This window comes from Seriola lalandi, unplaced genomic scaffold, assembly GCF_002814215.2.
Source record: "Seriola lalandi dorsalis isolate HSWRI2012SDOR001 ecotype SW California unplaced genomic scaffold, Sedor1 jcf7180002054773, whole genome shotgun sequence".
Classification (NCBI taxonomy): Eukaryota; Metazoa; Chordata; class Actinopteri; order Carangiformes; family Carangidae; genus Seriola; species Seriola lalandi.
Window position 1 is genome coordinate 40,372 of NW_019525326.1, and position 18,066 is coordinate 58,437.

Genomic DNA, 18,066 nt, shown 5'->3' on the forward strand with positions numbered 1-18,066 from the left:
GCTGTGTTGTGTGTCTGGTAACTTTAATATATAATCAGTATGTATTTCACTTACCTGACCAGCTCATACGTTTCTCCCAGCAGCGGGTTGAAGGGTTTACCTGTGCGCTCCCACTGGGAGGCCACAGCTGACACGGCGAACGCAGCCACACACTGAACACACAATCACACACAGTCATATGCACTGAACTCCACAGCTGAAGGAATAATACAGTTAAAATCCAGTTATATTTGATGCAGTTGAAAGCATTTGCACATGATGTGTTCAGGAACTACCTTCATCCTCTCAATAGAGTCTGACGAGGCGTTGGCCTGGTGTATGAGGTACGTGTGCTCCATGTACTCTGTCAGACGCTGCAGGAAGCTGAGCGGCTCGTTAAAAATGACCGGCATTGTAATCTTGGAGAGTTCCTGAAAGACACATGGGGAAGAACAGAAGGACAATGTTTCACAACATGCACACAGTAATCCTTGGAAAGTCTAACATTCATGCTGAGTGTTGAAAAGGCTCAATGTTCTTCAAAGGTCCTGTAACAGCGTCTGTGCCTCATTTGTGTGTCGGTTTGGACAAAAACATCTGTATGTAAGTTTTGTGTTGAATCTATTCGATTCTTCTCTGGTACAAAAACACAAACATGGTTTTAGAAATTATAATTTTCAGATGTAAGATTAATGAGTGTAACAGGTTTCTGACATTCCTGTCAGGATTATGGTGCCTGAACTCTTTCAACACCCAATCGCAAAACACAGAAACACAGAAACCTATACAGCAAATACTCTACACATGCTACACATACTACACAAGCTATATATGCTAAACATACTAAACACTGCTACACATGCTACATATGCTACACATACTGCAGACTGCTACACATGCTACATATGCTACACACTGCTACACATGCTATATAGACTACACATGCTATTCATGCTACATATGCTACACAAGCTGTATAGGCTACAGATGCTACATATACTACACAAGCTATATATGCTACACATTGCTACACACTGCTACACATGCTATATAGGCTACACAAGCTACACAAGCTGTATAGGCTACAGATGCTACATATACTACACATGCTACACACTGCTACAGTTGATATATATGCTACACATGCTACATATGCTACACAAGCTATATATGCTACACATTGCTACACACTGCTACACATGCTATATAGGCTACACATGCTACACAAGCTATATAGGCTACACATGCTACACAAGCTGTATAGGCTATAGATGCTACACATGCTACACAATGCTACAGTTGCTATATATGCTACACATGCTACATATGCTACACACTGCTACACATGTTACACAAGCTATAGGCTACACATACTACATATGCTACACATACTACAGGCTGCAACACATAATTTGTACAATTTTTTTTTGTCCACTTGGGCGCAAAACCAACCAAAAGTATTGAACAAATGAAAAGTTTGACCTGATTATTGTTCTTGATGAAAAATTTTAATTCAGGTGAAGATGAATGTTTCTTTCGTTTAATTTCATGGTCATCCATCCAGTAGCTGCTGAGACATTTCACTAAAAACTAAACTATGACCCTCATGCTTTGGGGACTGACTGACTGACTGAAGCTGTGCTGCTAGCACGGCTAATAAAAACAACATAGATCTTTATTCTCACCATTCCAATGCAGTTCCTCAGGATACTCCAGATGCTGAAGTCGTTTCTTGAAAACATGGGTGCAGGTAAACTGGTCCTAAAACAACACACACATTAACACACACTTGTATTACCTCTATCTGGAGTGAATGACGCATCGACTTTGTGCTATTTGTGCAATTTCTCTATAAATAGACATTTTTCATTGGAGCAAATATACCAGACGTTTAATGGCTTTGTCAAAGTGTCATTTCTAATTGAAGTGAATATAAAAGCCTTTGATGTATTGTGTGATGAACTGGAGCGAAGCCCAGAGAGACAATATCAAAAGACTTGGAATCATCCATCAGTAGCATTTATCTATGTGTCAGGTCAAACTGTTGTAAAAGAGTTAGAGAATATATTTAGAATCACAAGAACATGAAATATGAACCAGGTGAAAAGAACATGAATGATTCATATAATGATTAAATTCAAAATGCCCTCAAACGCTGCTTTAGGGATGAGCCAACATGGGATCATACTACAGACTGATTATTGCATTACACTGTGACCTTATCAATATTTAACAACTCCAACACAGAGCTGCATTCTTTCAACACAACTCTTTCTCCCGCCTTCACCGGGGCTGCGTCCGACTCTAAATTATTCATAGTTTGAAGTGGAAAAACCTGAGAGACGATGTAAAAAAGACAGAAAAATCACTGAACAACCACAGTTTGGGAAATATCACACAGCCTGACACAGATTTATTACAGCAAGAAAAAAAAAACCCAACAATAAGAGTGTGATACGAGGAGACGGCGTTTTGTTGAGTTTGTTCATCTTTTGATGAGAGGAGGATAAAAGCACTGGGGGGGCAGAGGTCCATTTAGGAGACCGCGGGGGCATTCGGCACCACTGACCTGTGCTTTGTGATCCCATTGGGCTGAGTCTCGTCCTTGTCGCCATGGTGATCCTCCTGCAACATGCTGGTGGGGCTGCCGCAAGGGCTGCTTAGCATGACAGAGCCTTCGTCCTCCTCCTCGTCCTCCTCAAAGGAATGGCTGGCCACCGTCTCAAAGCCGCTCAGGGAGAGCTCCGAGTCCGACTCTGACGGAGAGCGACACACAGAGAGACGAGTCACGAAATGTTTTTAAAGATTCCTGAGAACAAGGAGAGGCAGCGCAGACAGTTTCAGAGTGAAGACAGCTCTCAGGTTGGATAAAAATCACCTGTTAAGGAGCATAAACTCAAGAGAGGAATTTAATTAAAAGGATTTATTCCAGTAGCTGCTGCAATTTTTTATAGTTTGATAGTAAAACCAGGGTCAACACATGCATGAAAGCAGTTACAGACAGTGTCGGCTGGTTTTGCTTCCTGCAAATAAATATATCTGTATCTGTGAATACATGAGATTAGTAACAAGAAACTGCAGCGTCGAAATGCCAAAAATAAGCAGTGTCTCCGTTACACAGTTTGTCCACCAGAGAGCGCTGACAACTGAATTCTCATTGGCTGAAAACAAGACAAAAGTTTTCTCTGGAAATTAGGTTTGAATAAGTGGACTACACAATCACATCACAACATCAGTAACGCGGTCTACTATAGAGTGTTGCATTATGGGTTGTTTGTAGCCTTAATGTTTGATGAGCTCAATAAGACATGAAAAATGAAAGTGTTTCTTATCCTCAACCAGAATCATAAACACATGTAAATATAAATATGTTCACAATCGCCGTCTCTGTTCCTGAGTTAAATAACAGCCTGGACTGTTTCTGCAGAACATTATGATGTCACAGAGAAGTCGACCTTTGACCTTTTGGATATAAAATGTCATCACTTCATCATGATAATAATAATTGGCTTGTCTGCCATAATCTTGTCAAAAACTTCACAGGAGCTTGACCTTTGACCTTTGACTGTCGCCACACAAACAAACAAAAAAACAAACAAAACAAAAACAGAATATCAGCTGATACATTATAATTGGTTTTGAGTATTGATATCTGTATCACCCTCAAACACTTATCGATTGGGCTCAAATGCAAATGAGTTACTTAATAATCATCATCATTTTCATGAAAGCAGAAAAATTAAACAAAAAATAATTATTTTTCTCACTTCTGCTTTATTAATATTCAAAATGTACATTAGTTCTGTTTCTCCATTTAAGTATAAATATATCACACTTGTATTTGTCTGTACGGTCACAGTTTAATTTGATCCTGGGCTGCTGTTTAAATAACGCAAACAAAATCAATTAATGATGATTCACACAGGAGAATCATGAGCAACACAATCGTGCTCAGCAACACGCATGCAGCTCTATGGATCTATATTCCTTTCAGTCTTGACATGTTCACTTCCTTTCATGCGTGTTGCTGGTTACACACGCTGTCAACACGTCAGTATCACATTAGAGAAAAGTTTTTGTTTAAATAAACAGAACTAAAAAAACAAGAGCAAACTCCAGCAAGGTCTTGCTGAAAAAATCCTCAAGCATCTTTTTTAAATGTCACTCCACCATGCAGGCGCCTCATACCACAAACAAGAATTCATCAACACAACCAGGCAACTGCAGCTTACGTCACGCCTGACGAGCGGCAAACATACCAGAGACATTCACCGGCAGGAAAAAGTATTCCGGCGTCCTAGAGGTGAATGACAGAGCGGTGAGTGTGAGCGCTCACAGGATCTCCTGCGTCTCCTCGGCGCGTTTGAGAACTCGTCAACTCACCAGACACGGCGTCGTGGAACTCATCCTCGCTCAGGACGCTGCGCGGCGAAGATCCCTTGACGACGGATTGTTCAAGTTCGTGGTGCTCTGTGGCCAGAGTCTGCAGCGCCTCCGAGAGGATCTTATTCTTCTCCACCTCCTGCTCCAATTTCAGACTGCGCACCTGAGCTCACACACACACACACACACACACACACACACACACACACACAGTCAAAGAGACAGAGATTAATCACCCATAGAAACATGAATCGTATCTTCCACATTTGAGAAGAAATAAATATTCTCCCAAATGTTTTATTCACACTCTCATTACAAACAGAAGGTAAATGTGTGTGAGTGGCCGTGATGGCAGCGGGTCATGTCGACTGACTGACCCTCCCCTCTGCTCTGTCCTCTCATTACCAGTCCCGTGGAGAGAGACGGAGCTGGAGCCATGTTTACCTGAACTGGTGAACAGCTACCGTGACGCCGCCGTCTCAAATAGCCTGATGAGAACATGACTCCCCGTGGAGGAGAGGCGGATCAAATGACAGGTAACGGACTCAGATATAAACCATCCACCAAACCTCCATTTTACAGGAGACATGAGGGATGATGACGAGAAGATGCAGCTGCACCTTTCTGAAAAACACTTCACTGTTTCCTGTTCAACTACAAAGTTAAAGAGTGTTTCACTCTGGACTGTCACAGACACAACAGAAGGAGAATTTATGGTTATTTATAATCCAGCAGGTGGACGTCAGGTGAAGTGGGGAGAAAGTGCTGTTTTAAAGACCACAGATCATTTGCCATTGTTGCACGGTACTGAGCTCTAAGGAGAAGGTTCCTGCTGCTCGACCCCCCCGCAGGAGGTGTTGAAGTGCAAAGCAGCGCTGCAGGAGCTGGAAGTGATTCAGTGCCTTTTCCTCTCAGGGGGGAACGAATGAGGACAGGCCCCGCTGCTTCATTCAGACAGTGTAGATATGTTGTACATGTTCGAGTCGTTCCTGGTGAACACAGACCTTTTCACACTGAGTTCTGAGCCCTTTATCGCCCGTCTGCTTCTGCAGATCACGGTTCAAAAGGCTGCACAGCTGAGCGATCGAGGCCCGGCCCAGGTGTGAGCTCTGAAAGCGCTGGACAGGCTTTTAAAGTTAGAAAGGTCAGATGGTTTTTGGCAGCCTCTCTGACACCAGCGGCGCCGTCTCCTTTAAAGATGGAGACATGCTCTCTGGTTCGTGAGATGACGCCGTGTTGTGCGAGTGGGAGGAGAAGACATGAGTTGATGTGCACATCATGACTGAGACGGATTCAGACTTTGGCGTCCAACTGTTCTGTCAGGGTCTTAGTCTGCGTTAATATGCAAATGTCATGTTTTAGACGCAGGAAATGACAGGCGTCACGGCATGGCCTGGAAAAACAGCCTCACTCTGTGCTTTATCACGTGAAGGTAAACATGCCTCGATTTACATATTCAACAACTCAAGTGCGCATTCATCATCGCATTCACACATGGCGATGCATCAAAAGCAGCAGCTCCTCTGCTTCTCAGTCTCATTCTCATTCTGATGTGACGTCCAGATAGAAATCAGGTTCAGAGAAGACGCTCTCACATTAGGATTGTGATGAGATATAACCTCTTTGATACACGCCGCACATTTCACATCATCATCAACGCACATTACTTTAGATTCAGTTATTCAGACAATTTTCAATCTCTTTTCAATCTCCATGCTCACGTCCACGCGCACGTGCACAGATCACTGAGTCCCGGGGTGGACGCAGCGCTGAGCATTAGTGCTGGTTATATGAAGATGTCCTGAGGGACTTTACAGATCTGCTGTCAGATTTAGTGTCTGTGTTTATATTGTGATAGCTACATAATGATATAATACAGGAGCAGGACTGATCATGGAGGAGTTAAACACTCAGTGGTACAGACTGAAATATCTCAACAACCATCACATGGACCTCCATGATGACAAACATTCATGGTTCTCAGAGGATCAATCCCTCGGAGTTTGGTCATCCTCAGTTTTTTCGTCTAGCGCCACCAGCAGGTTGACAGCTGCGGTTTTAAGTGAAATGCGGCTGTTGGAAGGATTCTCATGAAATCTGGTTCAGACGTTCATGTTTTAGTGATGAATTGTTAGCATGCTAACATGCTAAACTAAGGTTGTTTTAAAACATTATACCTGCTAAACATCATCGTATTAGCATGGTGACTGTTAGCATGTTAGCAGCATGATGCTTTCACTGTAGACTTTTAGTTTGGTTTTATGATTTTTGCACCAATATAATGAAACATCTTGATGTGGCAGATATTTCATTGCTGGATCAGACATTCCTACTTTCTAAATAGATTTCCCAGAAAATGTTCAGTATCACACCTATGTCAATATCACAATGTAAAATTTCATAATACAGCAATTCCTCCATGTTCACAGCTCTTTTTTTGTCAGTGGTGGGATGTAATCTGCCCACTGAACCTTTCATTAATCAAATCCATTGAATCACACATAAAGAAAACCCGTCCGACAGTTTATAATCACTGCACTGCACCGAGCTGCTTTCATGAGGAGGTGCGACGTGAGCCGACACTTCCTTATGAAACATGTTTTGTTTTCTTTAAAAACAGCATGATTATATATCTGCAGGTTGCAGTCAGTAAGGATCCTGTTGATTACAGTATTTATAGTCTCAATTTGTTTTTTTAATGGTCAGTTCACTCACATATTTTCTTACGGAGCCGTGAAGATTGCTACACTTGAAAAAGATGAAATCCAGATTTCGCTAAAATCCAGTTCACCTTCATTTTACTGGGTCGGCAGCAAAAGTTTTAGAGCTAGTCTAAAGTTTGAGCGCACGTTCCCATGAATGGGGAACTGGTACTGTATGTAATAATATTGCAGCATCAGTGGTATAGCAGACAGAAACCTGACAGGCCGTCAAACAAAGACACTCACCCCTTCCTGTCTGGAGAAGAGGCCGAGACAGACACTGAGACCGGAGCTGGTCTCAGTGGACAACTCACAGATTTCTTCCATCTTCTGCAGCACGGAGGACGGAAAGCCTGAGGGGACAAACACACTGATGAGGGGCCACTGGCACAAAGTAATGACTGAAATGAAAAAGTCGTCTCTGCAACTTAAGAAGCAAAACTGAAGCAAATGTGAAGTTCAGGTTTTCATGCTTTCAGAAAAGCTACAGACAAACACAGCAAACCTGTAATGACAGACTTCATGTGTGTGTTTATGTGTCAGAGTGTGTGTTTAAAAAAAGAAAAAAACTTAATAGACAATAAAATAAGAGCTTTTACTTTCTGCCAGCAGCTTGTCATTCTTCAACATGGACAGGAAAGCCGCCACCTCCTTCTCCAGCTTCCTGTGGCTGGTCTCCGCTGCCTGATTTACAGATCAACGAAAGCACTACAGCTCATTACGCTGTGCTATGTTACGACACGTTTATTACTGATCTTTTTATTACAGTCACCTGAAGTGAGTCTGTTAACTCCCCGAGTGATACCGCTTCCTCCTCCTCCTCCTCGCTGCCCTGCTCCTGGGAGCAGTAGTGTGTGCTGTAGGCCGAGTGCTCCTCCAGTGCTTCCAGCCACGCCTGCAAAACCACAACCCACTTTTCTCTTTCTTTGTCATGAGAACTAAAACACATTAGTGGTTTAATCAGCAGATTGTGACCTTGGTGAGGTGAAGAGCAAAACATTTAGTCTGAGTAACAGGCAACAAGAAGTTATTCTAAATATTGAATATAAAATCATGTAATTGGCTTGTCTACATCAGGTGGATTACAGATAGAACCTAATACTGACAACTGAGGTTATGATACAATAACATAACGTAACTATAATTATAGCTAGCTGCCGAAGATTTAAAAAAGAGGAAAAAAATCAAACAAATTAATAACAACTAAAAGGGAGTTATGATATAAAATATATCTGACACTGGCACTGACAACAGTTTAGCTATGTATTATTATGGGAAATATGCTTATTTGCGTTTTAGAGAAAAGTCAAACGAGAAGATTGATACTGCTCTCATATCGGTCCATTAAACATGAAGCTAGCCAGCAGCCTGTTAGCTTAGCTTAGCACAAAGACAGTAAACAGGGGGACACAGCCTGGCTCTCTCACCTCTAAAGTTTACGAATTGACAAGTTAAAAGGTTTTTTGTTTGTTTGTTAGTTATGTTTAATCCGTACGAAGACTGAAGAGTAAAGACTAAAGAGTTTCCGCCTGTTTCCTGTTGTTATGCTAAACTAAGCTAAACTAAGCTAAGCTAAACTAAGCTAAGCTAAACTAAGTGGCTGTTGGCTGAACAGACATGAGAGTAGTATGAATTTTCTCATCTTACTCTCCCCCTGGATAAACATTACGGTCAAATTTAGCTTGAAGTTTTAAACATCTAAATCAAGTTAGGCAGCATTGTAGAGTTAGCATCAAAGCGCTAAAATGTTCAACAACCAGCAGCGAGACACTGAACTTATCTCAGATTACATATTAAAATTTTATTTTCTTCACTGCTGTGAGATACAAATAATAGTAGTGCTCCTTGTCAATAATCTTTAGCATGAGCTCTGTATTTAGCATTAGCAGGCTAGCTATCTAGCTCTGCGGCTAATGGTAAAAATCAGCTTGTTCAGATATGTCTAAACGACTAATTTTTGTCAGTACGATTTACAGTGTTTTTGATAAATCATTAACATTAGATCCAGCTACATCTACATCTTTTCAGCTCCTTTAATGCTTCGTCACAGAGCAGCTGACACAGTAAAAACGAGGAAGTCAATGGTCACTAACCAGGTAATATATATTAATGTATCAAGTAAAAACAGACAAGAAATGTTAATAATTTGTCAAAGACAGTCAGGAGTGAAACTCACTTTCCTTGTTGCCTCAGGGTCGTTTTTAGGCGACACCTTGAAGTGATGCACGCTGTCATCGAAGCACTTGAGGGTAAAAAAGCAGTAATCTTTGGCTCGGATCTGGGAATGAGAACATCAAGAGGAACACACAGTTGACACACACAAATTCAACACAATGGTTTAAGAAGTTGAGTGCAGTCCGTCAGTGTTGGCTTACCAAGCAGTGGGCGTGTGTCAGGGACTTACAGCCTTGACGTCTGACATTAGAAGCTGCATCCGACCTTAATATGAAAGAGAACGATCTGTTTTGATGAGGTCTTTTCATTTTGTAGGAATATATTGCAGAGGTATAAAATCACCTCCACCACCCTCCCAGACAAAAGTCTGCAGTACTTCCATTTATCTTTAGTGGGGGTGTTTCCACATGTCTGCTTCAAGGACCAGGTGAGAGACGGCACTTACTGTTTTGAGTACCAGGATAAAACTCCATCCTGGAGGACGACCCAGTAGGAACGCCAGCCAAAGAACCTGGAGCTCTGCAGGAAGACACACAGGAGAAGAACCAGCGGTTTGATTCTCAGTGATTTCTGTTACTGTTCAGTGTTTTTTTTATTTGAATGGTGGCTGATGGTGAGAGAACACATGATCCTTATGCTCCATTTAGACAGGCTTTGCTAATGCTCAAAACAAGCAGATACAAAACAGCTCCGATACACACACACGAGCGAGATTTGTCGAGGTTCGTTCTCACACTGATTTCTCAGCAAGAAGTGAAAATCAAGTCAGATTTTAGGGGTTTCAGTTCTGTGGTTACTGGAAGCCGCCCTAATTGCCTGTTTCTGAATTTTAAATGGCACTCACACAGAATCCAAGTGCTAATTACAACTGGGATTACTACACATTTGGTGTACTAGTATTTCCAGCATGAGGACAGTGAGAGTGCAGCTGAATCAAAATGAACTACAGTGGTTGTTTTTCATTGTAATGAGGGATTGTCTCTCAGCTGCAACAATTTTTGCTATCAGGATACAAGAAGTTCATTGTTGGTTTGCGTCCTTAAAGCTGCTATTATCAATATTTTACCACATAAAACTGAGTGTACGCCACCAGCACCAGCAAAGAGACAAAGCTAGCAATTATCTGTCAACGCAGTGGAGCTTTTAGCAGCTGAACATTTCCATCAGGAGTTGGTGGAGACTAAAAACAGCTGTAATGAGAATGAATATTGGACTTACATTTTCCAATTTGACAGAAACATGACTCCTGGTAACTGTTGCTAACATGTTAGCCTTACCAGCTAAAATGTGTCAATATGTCAGTGTTGTGTTTACAGCCACAAACAGAACAAATAATGAAATAAATAAATTTGTGTTCATGTCGACAACATCGGCAGCTGGTGCTTAAAAACTTCAGTGATGCAGGAAAAGAAAACAGGATGTAACTAAAGGTGATGTTAGCCAATGCTCAGCTCAGGTAAAGTACCACTTCTTAAATAAATGCTGACATGATTACGAGGCACATGGCATGATTATTATTTTCTTTTCATAATAATTTTTACAATATATAATTAATTAATTAATTAATTAATGAAACATGTTTGAGTAGCCTTTCTTCTGTGGATAGATAACTGGACAGATGTGGCGTCCCAGCAGCTCGCGTCAACCAGCCGCCACTGATTAACAATAATACAAACTACCGTCTTTGCTAGTTTAGTTTTTCCAAATTAAACTCAGCCATTATATAATAAACTAGACTAAAAGTCCTTAACGACTCTGCTGATGTCTGCATTCATTAGGTGCTGTTTAAGGTTATTAGTTACACCTGTGTTTTTCTGACTCACGTCAAAAACGTACACTACCTGCAGTGTGTAACATTTTGCAGCATCTCAGTGTCACAGACTGAATGTCACAGAAGAGAGTTCATGTGTGGCGGGTGGCGTGTGTGCTGTGGAGGTGTTGTATGTGCAGAGGCAACAGCTGATAAATAATAATAAATGGATGTCAGTAGCTGCAATCTTCTCATTTCCAGCTTTTCTTGACACTATTTGGTTTCTTTTTAAGGTTATTTTTCAGAATAAAAGCATTTAAACCCCTGGGGACAGGCAGAGTTTTATCCTTGATTCTTTTGACAAACACTAAATAATTAAAACGACATTCACACGGAGGTTGTGCAGCGTCTCATGTGATAATTATAATCCTAATTAAAAACACACTGACAGGCCCTCAGCCATATTCTCACTGTACAATTATAATAAAATCACAGTAAAGATGACTTTAATGTGTTGTTAAATTAAATATTTGTTGACATGTAGAGGAGCAGCAGTGGATAAACTGTCTAGTTAATTTACTGTAGCTCTGTAATGCAAACACCAAGTGTATGAAGCTTCGACAAAATTTTAGTTCACCTGTTTTTTTAATGCTAAAGTTGCTGATTGTAAACTCGTGCTGTGACCTGGTCATGTGGATGATATGAGACGTTACGAAACGTCTCGCAACGTGTGTGTGTTTGCTGAAGTTTCCTGAAGGAGCGTCTCTAAATGCAACATATAAAGATAATATCTCTGTTCTGTCGTGTGATGGACTGTGTTCTCCCTGACTTCACCTTCCACAGGAGTCCCTCGAACTTCTTGACGTGGTGGGTCATACCCTGCAATGTAAAGATACGAGACATGAAGAAAGTAAAAACACAAATCAAAGAATGAATCAAAGGAAGTCGACTGTCTGACTCACTCGATGAACGCTGCCTTCAAGGACCTGCTTCATTGCTGTATCGCTGGCCAGGTCAAACACTGTCTGGTCTGAGAGTTATGGACACACACACACACACACACACACACACACACACACACACACACACACACACACACACACACAGTGAGGAAAGTACTGTCTAGGTGTTATTAACACTGATAGAAAGTCAAAGAAATAACAGTTTTGTTTTGGCAAAAATAATTCAATGTTAAAAGCCATTTCTGCAGAAACGAAAGCCGCTCACTCAGTCAGGTGTTATTTTTGTTTGAGTGAAGAAAAAATTCGAGACAGACCTTGTGAAATGAGTTCAGACCAAGACCAGGAATCTAATGATTTGGTCTTTGAGGAATGTGAAGACGTATGGTTTATGAAAACATAAGCCTGGTGTTATTTTATGTTTTTCTTAGATTTTTCTTGCAGAAGAAAAGATGTAAACCAACATCACCAGTCTGTCTCTCAGTTTCTCTGTCTTTAATTAAGTTGTAAATCATAGTTTCATTTTCAAAAGTGATTAAACTGATTTCCTGTAACAGCTGGTCACTGTAGTATTCACCTAACATTTCTCAAACAGGAGTAATTAGTGCAATTATTGGGGACTATTTTCTAGTGAGGATGAATACATACTTAATATGTGTCCAATGAAAATTATTTCTCAAATTTTTAAACCCCGCCCCCAAACTATAAATCCTGCCAGTCACCGCCACGGCCGCCGTGCAGGACTACATTTTCTCAACCGCTGAACCACCGTATTCCTACGCACCTACGGAGCACAGTAAAGTATTACGCCGCAGCCGCAGGTCAGCTGAGTGAATCAGAAAGCGGCGTGATATAGTGCGCGCCGTAGGTTCAGCGGTTGAAAAAAATGTAGTGCCAAAGGAAAGTGCTGTTTTCACAGGAAGATAAAGAGCTGAAAATATTCTACATAAAACATATATTAAACTATAAAAGAGATTCTGGATTGTTTCCACAGCAACACGTCGCTCTGACAGTCTGACTCCAGCTGTGACTGGTGCGTCTTACTGTTCTTGTTCTTGATGTTGGGGCGGGCTCCGCTCCGCAGCAGCTTCAGGGCGCACTGCCTCTGGCCGCGATAGGCTGCACAGTGCAGCGGCGTGTTACCCAGCAGGTCTGTGCAGTTGATGTCCGGAAGCTTCTTCCTGCTGAGCTACAGTGAACACACGGGACGAGAACAGATGACAGGCTGTGTGGACACAAGTGTTGTGGGTTTCCTCTCATGCAATTAAGAAATGAAGGCGTGACAGTAGGACCTGAAGCGTAACTCTTTAATTTCTCCCACTGTGACTAAAGGCGGGAAAGCTTGACTCCCACAGGCGTCCCTTTCTGTCTCAGGGAACATCCCAGTCTCGTGGACGTGATATCTCAGTAACGCCTTCACAGAACTTCTTCAAATTTGGCACAAACATTCACTGCGACTCAATGAAGTGAAGTGAATGAATGAAGTGATTATATTTTTGTAGCTCATGGTCAAAGGTCAAAGGTCAAGGTCACAGTGACCTCACAAAGAGCAGTTTTGGCCTTGTGAACGCAATATCCCAGTAACGCCGTGAGGGAACTTCTTTAAATCTAACATTCACTTGGACTCCAGGACAAACTGATTAGATTTTGATGGTCAAAGCTCAAAGGTCAAAGGTCAGTGTGACCTCACAAAACACTTTTTAGGCATTAATCATTAATCAATTATGACAAAATTTCACACAAATGTTTAATATTTTATGTGACTCTGGATAAACAGGGATGGTCTGAGTGGAGGAGGGAAACAACCACGAGGAGGTGATTTTAGTTTTTTCCAGAGCTTTTATTAATGAGGTTTTCATTGCCAATTCTGTTGTTGTGACTGACGAGGGCGTAGTCGCCGCCTGGACTTGTCGTGACTTGTGAACATGTGAAGACAGTTGAGCGTGTAACTGTCATTTCAGATACAAATAAATGTAAAGTGAATTTAACACTGCTCCTTTTCCTGCACCACATTAACTACAGGAATAAACCCAAACAAGCTCCAGACATTCCACGTTCTCATTGGTCAAAATGTGAGATTTAAATACACGTGACACTAACCAGCTGATTCAGAGTTGGAAGGTCTCCTTCTCGTGCAGCTTCCAAAAGTTTCTCCTCCAGTTTCCTCTCCTCTGTTCTTTCAGCCGCTGGCGTCAGAGGCCAACAAGGAAAAATGCGCTATTTCAGAATTTACACTTTATATAAACAAATTGTATGAATATTAAAATTCAACATAAACAATAAAAAAAGCTTTTATGAAATTTCTTAGGTGACGACACGTCTCTCTCACCTTCCAACATGCTTCTGACTTCTGCATTTTGAGTGACATCTTTGGGAATCTGTGCTGTCCCATTGATGACAGTAGCGCATGCATCATAGTGCAGCAGCAGCATGACAACCTCCTGATCAATACGTGATTCAGTGATTGATTGATTGATTGATTGACTGAATGGATGAATAAATGCATGCACAAAATCATACTATCAACAAAGAGACGCAAAGATTAGAAGGAAACTTAAAATCTGCAAGGAGAAGTGACGATGCGTTCAGGTACCTTTCTTCCTGTGAAGGCGGCTTTGTGCAGCGCCGTGTCTCCGATGTTATTGGGCAAATTGACGTCTGCCCCCGCCTGCAGAGCGCAACAACACACTCGTTACCCCTGCACTCATGCAACACCTAGAGAATGGTGGAGCAGGATTTAAAACCTCCACTCTACCTTGAGTAATTCCTCCACCACATCTCTGTGTCCAAAGTAACAGGCCAGGTGAAGAGGCGTCCAGCCCAGGTTGGATTTACTTTTACCTGAGGAAACGTTACACGCTGCGTTACACCAACAGACTGTGACGCAGACATTACTCCCATGTGGTGATCATGTACCTTTGCAGTTGATGTTGATCTGTGTCTCCTCTCTGATCTTGGACATGAGGAGCTTCTGGATCCCAGGCAGATCTCCGTTCCTGGCGCAGCGCAGGAACTGCTCCTCTGGGTCCAGCTCCTCCATGGACCCCTGCACAGGAAATGCTTTTTATTTCTGTGACTCAACAGTGATTAAAGAGATTCTCTCAGAAGGACACATTTCTGAGTCTCTGACAAGAAATCCAGCAGCTACGGGAGATTTATGCTGCTTTAAAGTGGCGCTCCAGCAACTTCCATAACGCTGGGACCCAAGAGACAGATTTATAAGAGTCAGTCAGAATTGAAGCAACGGAGGCCAAGATATCCTGACTCTTAGTCCAAGCTCCTTAATGCTTTATTTCCCACAATGCAACTGAATAGCATCTTTCACCAGACCCTCCCTACCTGCTAAAAGACCTGTCTTTTAAACTCCACACCCAGTGTTTCCTACTACTAAACAAGACTAGGTCAAAACCTAGTACGTGACTGAGCCTCGTATGGTCGCTGTGAGAAAGTGAGGATGTAGTTGAAACTGCGGTGGAGTCGCTGTAAACATCTGACATCACCACATCCTGCGCTCAGTCTAGTGTCAGCTGCTTTCATTTGTTTGTGCTCACATTTACATTATTTTAATACAGATGAATTCACAGTGAAGCTGTTCTCATTCACGTTTTTCTGTTTCTCTTGTAGAAACTTTTACCACGACGCCGTCCGACAAAAATCACCAAACGCATAAATGAAAGACGAAGACTGAGCTGTGATTTCAGCTGGATTCACAGAATATCTTTCTGTATATTTTGTCTCTCAGACAGAACACAGTCTCGTCTGGGTCACAGACTGCTGCTCTGCTTCTCTGGAGACTCTCTTCTAACAGTTTGTCCAAAAAGTCGGTGGATTTGTAACTCAGGATTTTATTTAAAAAAGAAAGAAAGAAAAAAAAGTCTCTAAATCGAGCGACCAGTGCGCTAAGTTGGCAACTCTGAGTCTGTGACTATCAATTTTGAAAGAACAACAACCAATGGGGAAACTCCAACACTCAGCCAGCCGACCAATGGTTTTAGTGCTGGCTGTGATGAGTCGACTGAACTTGATGTGTAAAATCGGTGGATTGCACCTTTGAAAACCGTCCAGTCATGTTCAGTGTGGAGAAGTCGCCTGAGCTTTGATTGTTCATTGTCCTTCCCTTTTCAGAACACATGAGGAAAAAGTCACAAGAGTTTCTTGTGTCAGGAGTTGAGGAAAAAGAGAAGAGGGAAATCAAAGTTATTACGAAAGGTGTCAGTCACCAGCCTTACAGGAAGGAAACCAGTCCTTTCGCCTCAGTCCACATGACGCTCTGGATCACAACACTGGTTTGCACAGACAGAGAGGAGAGCGCTTTCTTTCTGCAGTGTTATGAACCGTCATGTGGCTGAGAGGAAGATTCATGACCCGCACCGAGCACACTTCAGACGCCGTCACCGTGACGGCTGCAGAGCACGGGGAAGAAAACGTCTGCTGGCTCTGAAACAGGTTTACCTGGGACTGTGGAGCAGGTGACACTAACGGTCACTCAGCCTGTCTTTCTACTGTCAGCTCAGTCTGAGTAACAGACGTTCAGACACTCCCTCTACACACTGCGACTGCACAGCAGAACACCTGCAAGTGTCTGCTGTCAATATATAAACTCTCTTTTCACTTGTGTTTTTATTCATTTATCAAAGTGTTTAATCTGTCGTTTAATTTGACTCGTGTTTGAGTTCTGACTGTTTTATTTTCCAACTGCAAAATGATTCTAATCTTTAATAAATGAATGTAAGTGTTTCTTTACAAATGCTTTTTAATGCGATATGTTTCTCTAAAAAATGAATAAAGGCAGATTCATATTGTTTGCTGTTAACAAATGGACATCAGTATTTGCCATTTGGCTGAAATGATTAATTACTTAACTGACAGAAAATTATTGCCAACTATTTTGATGATTATAATGAATTATAATATTTGGAGCAAACGTTCTCTTGTATCTCCAAGTATCAAGTTTTACACAAGAAAAAGTTAAAAAGTCCAAAACAATTCAAACTAATGTGTTGAATTTTCTTCTTCTTCTCTCTCATTAATCATGGCCCCTCAGTTTTGTCTTGTGACCCCTGGGAGGGGCCCAGAACCCTGATTGGGAACCACTGGAATGAACCACCAAATATATAAACATATGCACATATACATATAAAAAACATACAACAGTAAAATGCTACTTGCACATTTTTACATCAACATTAACAATTAAGATGTGATATATAATAAATCAGTCACAGTGTTTTCCTTTGCAGAATGAGTATTTGTACTTGTACTTAAACAGGATTAGGATTATGGTTTTCACTGTAATGTATGTTTACAGTGTATAGGACCTTCTACTAAAACAAGTGCTACATGATCATTTTACATTTGTTTTTCCAGATTCTGTGGAACAATCACAAATAAACATGAACTCATTACATATGTAATGTATATATTTTATAGCACTATTTTCCTCTCAGTCAGACAAATGGAGCCAGGTGTTTGTCTGCAGCAGCTGTGAGCAGGTGACACAGACAGGCTGCTGTGTCAGTATATTACCTAATGATGAGCAGCCTGTAAAAAAAACAGTCAGTCAGTCACTTACTGTTTGTGCTGGTCCAGTCCAGTGAGGTGAAGTCCTCTCACTCAGGCCCCCGGTGAAGCTGCATGTGATGATTTAAGCCCCTCTGAGCCGTTTCCTGCTGCTCTACTGCAGCACCGACATCACACCGTCACACACACACACACACACACACACACACACACACACACACACACACACACACACACTGACACACACACACTCCTCATTTACCGTCTCGACGCGGATCTAACCGATGGCGGAATCCAGCTGTCTGTGTCACACACACACACACACACGCATTCCTCTGTTTTCTGTTTACACTGACATCAGCTGATCTCCGCTCGACGGAAGTCACCCGGGCAGATCGCTCGCGCCTTTCAAAATAAAAGCTCGGGAAGTTATTTCAAACGCAGAATAGCATTAGAATAAAAATAGAAAGTCGCGCGCGCTGCTGCTCGTCACGTGCGCTTTAACGAAGAATCGTAAAAACAGGAAACTGCTTCGTTCGTTGTGCTGCAAAATCGCTCCAAAGCGCCTCGTCTCTTGTTGAGTGGTGGAAACCGGAAG

General features: G+C 41.8%; 1 protein-coding gene across 4 annotated transcripts in view; it reads right to left on the reverse strand.

The window, feature by feature from the left end:
* The window catches only part of osbpl1a (oxysterol binding protein-like 1A), a 23,949-nt gene extending 6,112 nt beyond the window's left edge, over positions 1-17,837 (reverse strand). The window contains exons 1-20 of one of the 4 annotated variants that reach the window (XM_087179042.1): positions 17,521-17,837; positions 14,865-15,018; positions 14,704-14,789; positions 14,542-14,616; positions 14,278-14,389; positions 14,049-14,134; positions 12,993-13,137; positions 11,952-12,019; positions 11,824-11,868; positions 9,685-9,758; positions 9,440-9,503; positions 9,241-9,342; positions 7,837-7,959; positions 7,664-7,748; positions 7,311-7,417; positions 4,363-4,525; positions 2,549-2,735; positions 1,665-1,740; positions 276-410; positions 55-152 (exon numbers count right to left, since the gene is read on the reverse strand). In XM_087179042.1, the coding sequence (XP_087035168.1) occupies positions 55-152; positions 276-410; positions 1,665-1,740; positions 2,549-2,735; positions 4,363-4,525; positions 7,311-7,417; positions 7,664-7,748; positions 7,837-7,959; positions 9,241-9,342; positions 9,440-9,503; positions 9,685-9,758; positions 11,824-11,868; positions 11,952-12,019; positions 12,993-13,137; positions 14,049-14,134; positions 14,278-14,389; positions 14,542-14,616; positions 14,704-14,789; positions 14,865-14,988 (1,955 nt within the window). In that variant the 5' untranslated portion in view covers positions 14,989-15,018; positions 17,521-17,837. Of the gene's footprint in view, positions 1-54; positions 153-275; positions 411-1,664; positions 1,741-2,548; positions 2,736-4,362; positions 4,526-7,310; positions 7,418-7,663; positions 7,749-7,836; positions 7,960-9,240; positions 9,343-9,439; positions 9,504-9,684; positions 9,759-11,823; positions 11,869-11,951; positions 12,020-12,992; positions 13,138-14,048; positions 14,135-14,277; positions 14,390-14,541; positions 14,617-14,703; positions 14,790-14,864; positions 15,025-17,520 lie in introns of all 4 variants that reach the window. The other 3 variants (XM_087179041.1, XM_023425337.2, XM_023425338.2) reach the window with 3 other exon arrangements.
* Between the last annotated feature and the right edge of the window lie 229 nt (positions 17,838-18,066).